Genomic DNA, 12,260 nt, shown 5'->3' with positions numbered 1-12,260 from the left:
ATTACTGGTGAAGGACTCACAGTGTGGGACCATAGGTAGACAAAGTTCGCAGACTACCGGTAAATTACTGGTGAAGGACTCACAGTGTGGGACCATAGGTAGACAAAGTTCGCAGACTACCGGTAAATTACTGGTGAAGGACTCACAGTGTGGGACCATAGGTAGACAAAGTTCGCAGACTACCGGTAAATTACTGGTGAAGGACTCACAGTGTGGGACCATAGGTAGACAAAGTTCGCAGACTACCGGTAAATTACTGGTGAAGGACTCACAGTGTGGGACCATAGGTAGACAAAGTTCGCAGACTACCGGTAAATTACTGGTGAAGGACTCACAGTGTGGGACCATAGGTAGACAAAGTTCGCAGACTACCGGTAAATTACTGGTGAAGGACTCACAGTGTGGGACCATAGGTAGACAAAGTTCGCAGACTACCGGTAAATTACTGGTGAAGGACTCACAGTGTGGGACCATAGGTAGACAAAGTTCGCAGACTACCGGTAAATTACTGGTGAAGGACTCACAGTGTGGGACCATAGGTAGACAAAGTTCGCAGACTACCGGTAAATTACTGGTGAAGGACTCACAGTGTGGGACCATAGGTAGACAAAGTTCGCAGACTACAGGTAAATTACTGGTGAAGGACTCACAGTGTGGGACCATAGGTAGACAAAGTTCGCAGACTACCGGTAAATTACTGGTGAAGGACTCACAGTGTGGGACCATAGGTAGACAAAGTTCGCAGACTACCGGTAAATTACTGGTGAAGGACTCACAGTGTGGGACCATAGGTAGACAAAGTTCGCAGACTACCGGTAAATTACTGGTGAAGGACTCACAGTGTGGGACCATAGGTAGACAAAGTTCGCAGACTACCGGTAAATTACTGGTGAAGGACTCACAGTGTGGGACCATAGGTAGACAAAGTTCGCAGACTACCGGTAAATTACTGGTGAAGGACTCACAGTGTGGGACCATAGGTAGACAAAGTTCGCAGACTACCGGTAAATTACTGGTGAAGGACTCACAGTGTGGGACCATAGGTAGACAAAGTTCGCAGACTACCGGTAAATTACTGGTGAAGGACTCACAGTGTGGGACCATAGGTAGACAAAGTTCGCAGACTACCGGTAAATAAATAGATAAAATTCTGTTCAGTTAATTGCTTTGAAGGTTGATGTAGTTGATGTTAGTATGCAACTAACTGACTCCAGACAAAGTTCATACAATGGATGCAAAAGTAAATATGAGTTGATCCTTGATTTGCCATTGTCAATATCATTAGTTCACATGACCCAAAGGGCCAGGTGAGCTTATGTCTTGGTGTGTTGTCTGTCCCTTTGATGTCAACTTTTCCCAAGAAGACTTGAATTTTATATTTAGCTGGAATATTCTGTTGGTGAATCCCAACTAAGAAATGATCTTGACTTCTATTCAAGGTCACAGGGGTCAAATTTGTTAAAACCTGTAAAGAACTTGTGATGATTACACAAAAGTTCTAGAAGGCTCACTTTGTAGGTTCCTTGCATGAAGCTTGTTAAAAAATGCAAAAAGAAATGACCTTGACTCCTGTTCAAGGTCACAGAGTTCAAATTTGTTCAAAGGACTTCTTTAAAACAACACTATGAATGTCAATAGAGTGAAATGTTAATGTATTTGGGAAAAGCATTAAATACCTGGTGAGTAATACATGCCCATTATGCCTCTTGTAATGGTACACACCGTTAACACCACCAGTCATCAAGCAACACTTTCCTAGAAAATCCAACACAAGCAAACAAAACTAAATACTTGCTGATAATGGGACCATTCATAGTTTACAGTGTCATTCCTTCTGTCAGCGATTTTTTCTCTGTAATGACTGTGCTGAGCGTGGGTGGTACTTAGATGACACATGTATATACCAATTGTCTGGTCATTGTAATCACAATCCATTGATAAAGAAAGGAATGTTTTGTCAAGTTTGATGTCTTTTAGAAAATCTTTGATTTGAGACTATTTTATACTGTACACAGTACTACTCCGTGTGAACATGGACCAGAGGTTTACACTCCAGAGTGTGTTATTGTGTTGGTTCATTTGATACTGTACACAGTAGTACTCGGTGTGAACATGGACCAGAGGTTTACACTCCTGAGTGTGTTATTGTGTTGGTTCATTTGATACTGTACACAGTAGTACTCAGTGTGAACATGGACCAGAGGTTTACACTCCAGAGTGTGTTCATTAAGTTACCCTAATTATAAGGAGTTTGAAATCTTCCTAAAATATTTAAAGTAGGAAGATTTTCATACTTCTCATTTGCCTTCTTTCTTCTACTTGTATTGAGATCAGATTATTTCCTTTTAATAACTCAAAATATTTGTTTTAATAAAAAAACAAAAAAAGATCATTTTTCTCGTTCTTTAGTTTGAAAGTGACAGAAATTTATTATTGGATAGTTTATATCAAAAATTTTAAACATAAACTAACCAATGATATTTTCCCCATTTTTACATGTGAACTTTTATTCTCACTGCCCTTTTCTACCTTTTTCCAGTCACAACATACTGTACTACAATATTAATCCACTTCAGTGGCAATAAACCATGTTTTCCAAAACTCTTTGTCCCGAGCTTAAAATGTCGGCACAATATAGATGTGGGATGTGGTGGTGCTCACGGCCACCATATCGAACCCAATCTTTTTCGTTCAAAGTCGCAAAATTTCGCTGTTTGCAGGCTAGGGCAGCAATGGGGAAGCTGCAGAAGTGACACGTTGGTTAGTTTTCTCTTCTGAAATCCACACTACTTCCCCACTATACAAGATTTCTCAGCTATAATCAGTTTTTTTTCCACGTGTCAGGTTGTCTACATTCGTGTATTACTGGCATATATTTCTGGTCAATTGCGGTGACAATACAGACTTCGGTGTCAGTTTTACTGCATACAGATTTACAATGCAGGAGTATTGACATGTTTATTTTGTCGTGTTGAACGTCATTGATACACAAACACTATGGAGGCCCAGCTGCATGTTGTATCAATGATATTCAACACGACAAAATAAACATGTCAGTAATCCTGCATTGTAAATCCGTATGCAGTAAAACTGACAGGAATCAACAGCACATAGCCTACAACGTGTTCACTCTGGTAAACACCAACTGTATTTGACTGCTTAGGGCTTCCATACATGAAGTTCCACTGTCAGCTCATAATATGCTTATGAATACCTTACCCGTCATCCTTTGCCCATGCACGATAACTTTTAAAAAGTTTCGCACGAGAATAGGTGCGGAATTCAAATAGTACAATCAATACACATAAGACATACTTATATGAAATATACAAATATTTACACACTTCAAACAGGTAGGTGACAACACCATCAACCACAGAAGATTTGGAGAGACTGGAATAGGATGTTTAAGCTGGTCTTTCAAGCTGTCACCAAAATATAGCGGTATCACCATATCTGCTTTTCCTCCTCACACCCAGGTAATTAATAATGCTAAAATGATGTACTGCTACATATTCTAGGATATTCCAATTCAGTATTGGATAATAAAATAACATCAAACTTCAATTTTGATATATCAAATCATTTTAAATAACAAAATAAATCAAGAAGACAATATTTGTTTGTAGTTTCCTTTGCAAATCACTCTTCTAATAAAATCTTAGAATCAAGAAGACCATATGAGTTGTGTGTTTTCTAGAGCATTTACTGGGTTGTCCTTTGTCTGCAGAAATAAGCCCTGTAGCTGAGCAGGACTACATTTCTTTCCGTGACTTTCCACAGTTTGTGAAAACAATTCTGCCATTTCTTGAGACTGATCAGGAAAAAATCTGAGAAACATCTGCTGCATTTGATAGGGTGTGCTGTAATCAATGAGTTCTTTGATATCCACTCTTCCTGGACGGATTAAGGCTGGATCCAGTCTGAAACATGGATGGATATTGTTGGTGTTTTATACAGGTGTTCCTATACAGTAAATCCCTAACCTTCCTAGCTCTATATTAGCTTGATAGTAAACCATTCATCATGTTTGTTAATGTTACAAAAAGGTTGTTGAATGATACAAACCAATCACAAATTAAAATAACTGTCCATTAAATGTTATATAATATACTGTCTACAAACAAAATATTACTGTCTACAAATGTTATATGATATAAGTCTATAAACATATAATTTAACTACCTACAGATGTTATATAATATTGCTGTCTACAGATGTTATATAACATTACTGTCTGTTATAAAGTATTACTGTCTATGGATATGTAACATTACTGTCTACAGATGTTATATAACATTACTGTCTACAGATGTTATAAAGTATTACTGTCTATGGATGTCATATGTAACATTACTGTCTACAGATGTTATATAACATTACTGTCTACAGATGTTATAAAGTATTACTGTCTATGGATGTCATATGTAACATTACTGTCTACAGATGTTATATAACATTACTGTCTACAGATGTTATAAAGTATTACTGTCTATGGATGTCATATGTAACATTACTGTCTACAGATGTTATATAACATTACTGTCTAAATGTTATAAAGTATTACTGTCTATGGATGTCATATGTAACATTACTGTCTACAGATGTTATATAACATTACTGTCTACAGATGTTATAAAGTAGATGGATGTCATATGTAACATTACTGTCTACAGATGTTATATAACATTACTGTCTACAGATGTTATAAAGTATTACTGTCTATGGATGTCATATGTAACATTACTGTCTACAGATGTTATATAACATTACTGTCTACAGATGTTATAAAGTATTACTGTCTATGGATGTCATATGTAACATTACTGTCTACAGATGTTATATAACATTACTGTCTACAGATGTTATAAAGTATTACTGTCTATGGATGTCATATGTAACATTACTGTCTACAGATGTTATATAACATTACTGTCTACAGATGTTATAAAGTATTACTGTCTATGGATGTCATATGTAACATTACTGTCTACAGATGTTATATAACATTACTGTCTACAGATGTTATAAAGTATTACTGTCTATGGATGTCATATGTAACATTACTGTCTACAGATGTTATATAACATTACTGTCTACAGATGTTATAAAGTATTACTGTCTATGGATGTCATATGTAACATTACTGTCTACAGATGTTATATAACATTACTGTCTACAGATGTTATAAAGTATTACTGTCTATGGATGTCATATGTAACATTACTGTCTACAGATGTTATATAACATTACTGTCTACAGATGTTATAAAGTATTACTGTCTATGGATGTCATATGTAACATTACTGTCTACAGATGTTATATAATATTACTGTCTACAGATGTTATAAAGTATTACTGTCTATGGATGTCATATGTAACACAGATGTTATATAACATTACTGTCTACAGATGTTATAAAGTATTACTGTCTATGGATGTCATATGTAACATTACTGTCTACAGATGTTATATAACATTACTGTCTACAGATGTTATAAAGTATTACTGTCTATGGATGTCATATGTAACATTACTGTCTACAGATGTTATATAACATTACTGTCTACAGATGTTATAAAGTATTACTGTCTATGGATGTCATATGTAACATTACTGTCTACAGATGTTATATAACATTACTGTCTACAGATGTTATAAAGTATTACTGTCTATGGATGTCATATGTAACATTACTGTCTACAGATGTTATATAATATTACTGTCTACAAACATATAATATAACTGTCTACAGATATAACATTCAAACTCTGAAGACAATCAGTTAAACACAAAATTGCTAGATAATGTTATTTTAAATACTGAAGAGAAAGACTTAGTGTATCAACTTTGGAGAGAAATCTCGGTGGTATCATACTTTTAAGATTACTAACATGTATTTTAATAACTTAATAAAGGATGGAGCATCAACACCAAGGATTCCGTGATCGGTAGTTTTATTTGGTTGACATGTTTTGACTAGCTAGGCTAGCCGTCATCAGAACAATGGTACAAGTATTGGCATAGCTAAGGTTAAAATTACGGTTCAGTCGTGACGTAATAACGCATTGTCTTGATCACGTGATGATAACAATACAGATTGTTACGCTATACAAAGTGAAAGGAACAAAGATAACTATAGATTATATACATATAAAAATAGTACAGCGATGCTGTTTATAAATTATGTATTTTAATAGTTGACCCGTGTGATATTTAGTAATGGTATGATAGACAAGATGTAGATGTCATAGTCAAACTGTCTATTTATAGATTCTGACCTATTGTAGTTAAATTGAAAAATAATGTATGAAATTTGGTAACCTAGCTATCAATGTTGTAGGGTAACCCTAGCTGTCAAGGCTTAAGATAACCCAGCTGTCTATATAGTATGGTAACCCAGCTGTCAGGGTAGTAAGATAACCCAGCTGTCAAGGTAATAAGATAACCCAGCTGTCTATATAGTATGGTAACCCAGCTGTCAATGTAGTACGATAACCGAGCTGTCTCTATAGTATGGTAACCCAGCTGTCAATGTAGTAAGATAATCCATCTGTCAATGTAGTAAGATAACCCAGCTGTCTATATAGTATGGTAACCCAGCTGTCAATGTAGTACGATAACCCAGCTGTCTATATAGTATGGTAACCCAGCTGTCAAGGTAGTAAGATAACCCAGCTGTCAATGTAGTACGATAACCGAGCTGCCTATATAGTATGGTAACCCAGCTGTCTATATAGTATGGTAACCCAGCTGTCAATGTAGTAAGATAACCCAGCTGTCAGGGTAGTAAGATAACCCAGCTGTCAGGGTATTAAGATAACCCAGCTGTCAGGCTAGTAAGATAACCCAGCTGTCAGGGAAGTAAGATAACCCAGCTGTCAGGGTAGTAAGATAACCCAGCTGTCAGGGTAGTAAGATAACCCAGCTGTCAGGGTAGTAAGATAACCCAGCTGTCAGGGTAGTAAGATAACCCAGCTGTCAGGGAAGTAAGATAACCCAGCTGTCAGGGAAGTAAGATAACCCAGCTGTCAAGGTAGTAAGATAACCCAGCTGTCAGGGTAGTATGATAATCTAGCTGTCAAGGTAGTAAAATAACCTGGCTGTTTATGTTGAATAACCCAATTCTCTTTGAAGTAAGATAACCTAAGTCTATAGGTTGTTATATATCCCACCTGTCAATATAGTTTGTGGTCATGAAGATGATCCGTGCCTCTGCTGATGCTACACCGTCAATAGCATTGAGGAGTCCACTGAGTGTGAGTCTGCCCATACCCTGGTACATCACTGGATCTGTGTTAAAAATATAAAGCATAGTGTGATTTATAAATAATGTCAAATAACTACACATCAGTCTGTACTGATTTAAATAACATCATTAGTTACATATTGGTCAGTACATAAGGCTATAACTGTACAAGCACAGAGTCCTGTAATTGTATACATCGGTCAGTATTGAGGCTTGTATCTGTACAAGTACAGAGTCCTGTAATTGTATACATGGGTCAGTACATAAGGCTATAACTGTACAAGCACAGAGTCCTGTAATTGTATACATCGGTCAGTATTGAGGCTTGTATCTGTATAAGTACAGAGTCCTGTAATTGTGTACATCGGTCAGTATTGAGGCTTGTAACTGAATACATCCGTCTATACTCTATACATCGCTCTGTACTGTTGTGAGATACATGTACTACCATTGTACTGTACTCAGTTATTCCTTGATCAAACAGTATTCAGAAAGTGAACCAGAAATATCACAATGTCAATTTTTGTGGTCAATACTCACTTTCCTGAGGCAAGTCCCAGCTGTCTCTTGGTCAATACTCACTTTCCTGAGGCAAGTCCCAGCTGTCTCTTGGTCAATACTCACTTTCCTGAGGCAAGTCCCAGCTGTCTCTTGGTCAATACTCACTTTCCTGAGGCAAGTCCCAGCTGTCTCTTGGTCAATACTCACTTTCCTAAGGCAAGTCCCAGCTGTCTCTTGGTCAATACTCACTTTCCTGAGGCAAGTCCCAGCTGTCTCTTGGTCAATACTCACTTTCCTGAGGTAAGTCCCAGCTGTCTATTGGTCAATACTCACTTTCCTGAGGCAAGTCCTAGCTGTCTCTTGGTCAATACTCACTTTCCTGAGCCAAGTCCCAGCTGTCTATTGGTCAATACTCACTTTCCTGAGCCAAGTCCCAGCTGTCTATTGGTCAATACTCACTTTCCTGAGCCAAGTCCAAGCTGGCTATTGGTCAATACTAACTTTCCTGAGCTAAGTCCCACTTGTCTATTTGTCAGTTCATTGGTCAATACTCACTTTCCTGAGCTAAGTCCCTGTTTAGGAAGGCAGCATCTACATCCTCTAGGAGGACAATGCTTTGTTCTGGGGCTGTGGTCAGTAGATGATTCAGACGGTCATCTGACATGCCTCGCTCACTCAGGTTCATCACACATATACTGAAGTCCAGCTCTCCTGTTAAAACAACACCAAGTAGGCAATCTTACCAAACTTATGCACAAAAGAAAGTCCATAACAGAAAGCTGTCATAATGGCTATGGACCTAAAAATAATCATCAAGTGTGGTGAAGCTACGTGTTGGATATTTTCATCATTTGTAGAGAAAAAGTCCATTCTGATAAAATTCTTTTGACTGAAATAATGCTGTACATTTGATTTTGGATCAAACTTTGAATTTATATCAATTCAGAAACCCTTGCTTGGATATAGGGGGTTGGAAATGTTTACAAAATGCTTCCTCAGATGTTGAAGGTTGATGTATAATATCAAAACCCTTGTTGGGATAAAGGGGGGTTAGAATCACATACAAAAACACTTTCTCAGATGTAGAGGGGTAAAGTAGTATACAAAAACCCTTTCTCCTATATAGGGGGTTTTAGTCCCATACAAAAACACCTTCTCATATATAGGGGGTTTTAGTCCCATACAAAAACACCTTGATCATATATAGGGGGTTTTAGTCCCATACAAAAACTCTTTCTCATATATAGGGGGTTTTAAATCCCATACAAAAACACCTTGATCATACTCCACATTTGTTTTGTTACATGTATTGTATGGCCCTGTATTATTACTGATATTGTTTACCTGCCAGTGCTGTTATGTAGCTACTTTTGCCACATCCAGGAGGTCCATACAGGAGATATCCTCGTCTGTAAGGAATGCCTCGGTCCATGTACCATTTAGGATTATTGGTAAATTCTCTTATATCTGTCAATATCTTTTCAGAAACACTTTTATCTAAAACAACTGACCCAAGAGGGCGCTTCTTTCTGGGGTAGCCAAACGGACGCCATTCAGCACCCATAGCTGTATACATGACTGTTCTCCCCTCTGTTTGTTCAAGGGCAAGGACTTTAGCTTCCTCAAGAATATTGAAAAATAAACTTCTGTCTCGGCCAAATGCAGTCAGTGTTACAGATTCCCAGGGAACACCTCTATGCATGTCAAGCATTTGCTTTTCTCGAGTTCGTTCCACACGGATCCACGTTGATTTGTGGACAATGAAGTGAGCACCTGGACTAGGCACAAAGTCAAAATGTGTGCTGATTCGACCCGTCTCAGACTGAGTAAACGTGGTTTCTACGCTGAGGTGCTGAGTTCGAGTGCTTCGTAAGGTAATCCAGTTCAGTAACCAATCATAACTCTTGTCCTTACTTGGCACTTCCATACTCATCATGCAGTGTCTCCTAAACATAATCATTCCTATCTGGGATCCCTTCCTCAACACAGCTGTGGCAAACCCTAGTCCAAACAACCCTGCTCCAGCACCGAAGTAGGGATTGTCTGTCAGGGATGTGGCCATTTCTATCACACCCATATTTAATGTTGGTATTACACAGCTCAGTCATTCATTTACCTAAATAAAAAGATATGTATATAATCAAACTACTTGCATCCACTGATTTTTAACGTAACTCATTACAGGGACTGGATGGTAAGATTTCTTTATTTTTTCCATACATTTATTTCGAGCAAGCATTGTACTACTTAAATAAAAAAATACTTAAAATTCACAAAATTAAGCACTTTCTGAGCAAACAATTGATGAAGATTACCAGTTTCAAACTCACACTGGTCAACACTCACTATTGTGTCTATCACCATTCACTGCCAACATCTAAGGAAGGGTTTGATCTGAGATAGCCAGGTTTATCACACCCTTTCAGATCCCCATTTTAACCAAAGGCTTTGTTATGATTCCTAATTTTTCCCACATCACACATCATGCAAAAACACTGCTTATGCTCCTATTTTATCTAACTTTTTGATATTTTTGATAAATGGTTATGCAAACTTTTAAATATTATAATGAACAGAAAGTACACATATTTTAACAGGTATTGAGATGTTATAATGGTTTTTATCAGTTATGAAATGAAAATCTAACCATTTCATCCCTTTAAAAATAGAATACTTGAATACTTGTTTTAAACATTTTTAAAAACATATTTCATTAAAAATAGAATACTTTAAGTCCAGATAGTGACATGACATGTATATATCTTTAATGGATAACTAAAATATTGCATGTAAAACTGAGGAAATAAAACACCTGTTGACAGTTTGTACTGTGACAATACGGTCGGATTTTCACATTTCCTGTATTTCAGGGTGTTCTACGGTTCCTTGGGAAACTGAAGCATGTAATGCTTTTACTAGTATGCAACCTGTTCCCAGTCGGTACAGTACCACTCGAGGGACTAGAATACTAGACACCAACATAGATTTGCATTTCATGCATCAGTAATTTCGGGAACCAGAGGATCGACAGTGACCCTATGGAACGCTGAATACCTCTTGCTCACCTCGCCGGTGTCTGACCGTGTCACCTTGTCCGACTTAAAAGTACATCCGTTACTATTTTGAGCGGAATTGCTTACTTTTGGATATTGTGTTTTCATTTATATAAGTTCAATCAAAACACAATTAATATATTTCACGTATGTCATTGTCAATTAACAGTATATTCTTACATGTGTACTGTAAATCCGTGCGGTGTCATGCTTGCAATGGGCGCAGCCATATTGAATCCAACAGATACAGCGAGTAAATAAAGCAAGGGCACACAACTCCGTATGCCATTTTGGATGGAAGAGTGTCCCACCGATGCTGTTTTCAAGGGCTCAAAACACTTTCTAGCAACTTCTACTAAAATATCGAATATCAACAGAAAAACACACAAACACGTGCATTTCAAGTGCGCACACACAAAGTTCTATTAAGGATGTACTCCTCTGAGAAATATAAAAAAAATCCACTATTGATTTTTTTCTGAGGATGAGTTGTTTGAAAGGTGTGATTTTAGAAAGACGATTGAAAGCAAAAATCTATATGTTGCTGTACTGGATTTTCCAGTACAGGAGTCAAAATATAATTCTCATTTTTTTCCAGAATCACAGACATCCTCTGTTATTTCCGCTACAACATTTTTAAAAGTAAATTTTCGTCTTTCATAACAAAGTTAGGGTATTATATTAAGGAAAGCAAATCATGTGAAAATGTTAGTTTACATTTTATTTTAAAAGTTTTAATCTCCATACCAACCAAAAAATGAAACTGTTCAAAAATGAAATAAATCTCTATATGGCCATTTTCTAGTATTAAACTTTTATTAAGAATTTAAGTTTTGATGGAGAAATTTTCGATGCCAATTTTAATGATTAACAAGATGCCGCAAAGCGTAGCATTATCCCCCGCGCACAGGTGTTGGTATGGAACCCAAATATGCTATATATAGCACTGTAATAATTTGAGACTTCACACACTTATGTATCAGTACTTTGCACGTGAAGGTCTATTACAGTGAAAGCACTAGTAGAAAATAATAAACTCACATCTCCTCAACTTCAAAATTATAGATATATATATAGAGATATAATTGAAAATATAGAATCAACACAACAAATGTGTTTCAGTAGCGTTTTCAGGCATAACAGTTATCTTCAGGCAACAAAAGATTCACTATGCAAGAGATGTAAAACATGTAATAACAATGATAATGATCACACTCTGAAGGGCCAATGCTTTGAAGTTGTAGCTCAGAAAAAGCCTTCTTTTGAGTTTTTTTTAACTATATTTTTGCAAAAACTGAAAAAAATATAATAAAAAATGAAATGTTGTTGATAGCAAAAGGTTCAACTATGGCACTAAGTTAATATGTGCAGAAAGTTTTGTGAAGTTGAGTGGAACAGTTTGGAAGATATAGCCTGGAAAGGCCTCTTTTTGTGTTATCTGACTATGTTTCCATGGA

The 12,260-nt window shown here is 36.8% G+C and overlaps 1 protein-coding gene across 1 annotated transcript; it reads right to left on the bottom strand.

Annotated features, from left to right (window-relative positions):
* Window positions 1-3,168: 3,168 nt before the first annotated feature.
* On the bottom strand, window positions 3,169-11,039 carry LOC132550519 (mitochondrial chaperone BCS1-like). Its single transcript, XM_060214603.1, has 5 exons — window positions 10,984-11,039; window positions 9,095-9,866; window positions 8,306-8,461; window positions 7,176-7,293; window positions 3,169-3,923 (listed from the first exon to the last, which is right to left on the bottom strand). Exons 2-5 carry the CDS (start codon window positions 9,825-9,827, stop codon window positions 3,668-3,670), a joined length of 1,263 nt encoding a protein of 420 aa, XP_060070586.1. The 5' UTR covers window positions 9,828-9,866; window positions 10,984-11,039; the 3' UTR covers window positions 3,169-3,667.
* Window positions 11,040-12,260: the final 1,221 nt, after the last annotated feature.

Source organism: Ylistrum balloti, unplaced genomic scaffold (assembly GCF_031769215.1).
Source record: "Ylistrum balloti isolate Yb309-2 unplaced genomic scaffold, AGI_CSIRO_Ybal_v1 Utg370126, whole genome shotgun sequence".
NCBI classification, from domain to species: Eukaryota; Metazoa; Mollusca; class Bivalvia; order Pectinida; family Pectinidae; genus Ylistrum; species Ylistrum balloti.
This window is presented reverse-complemented; position numbering and strand designations above follow the sequence as displayed.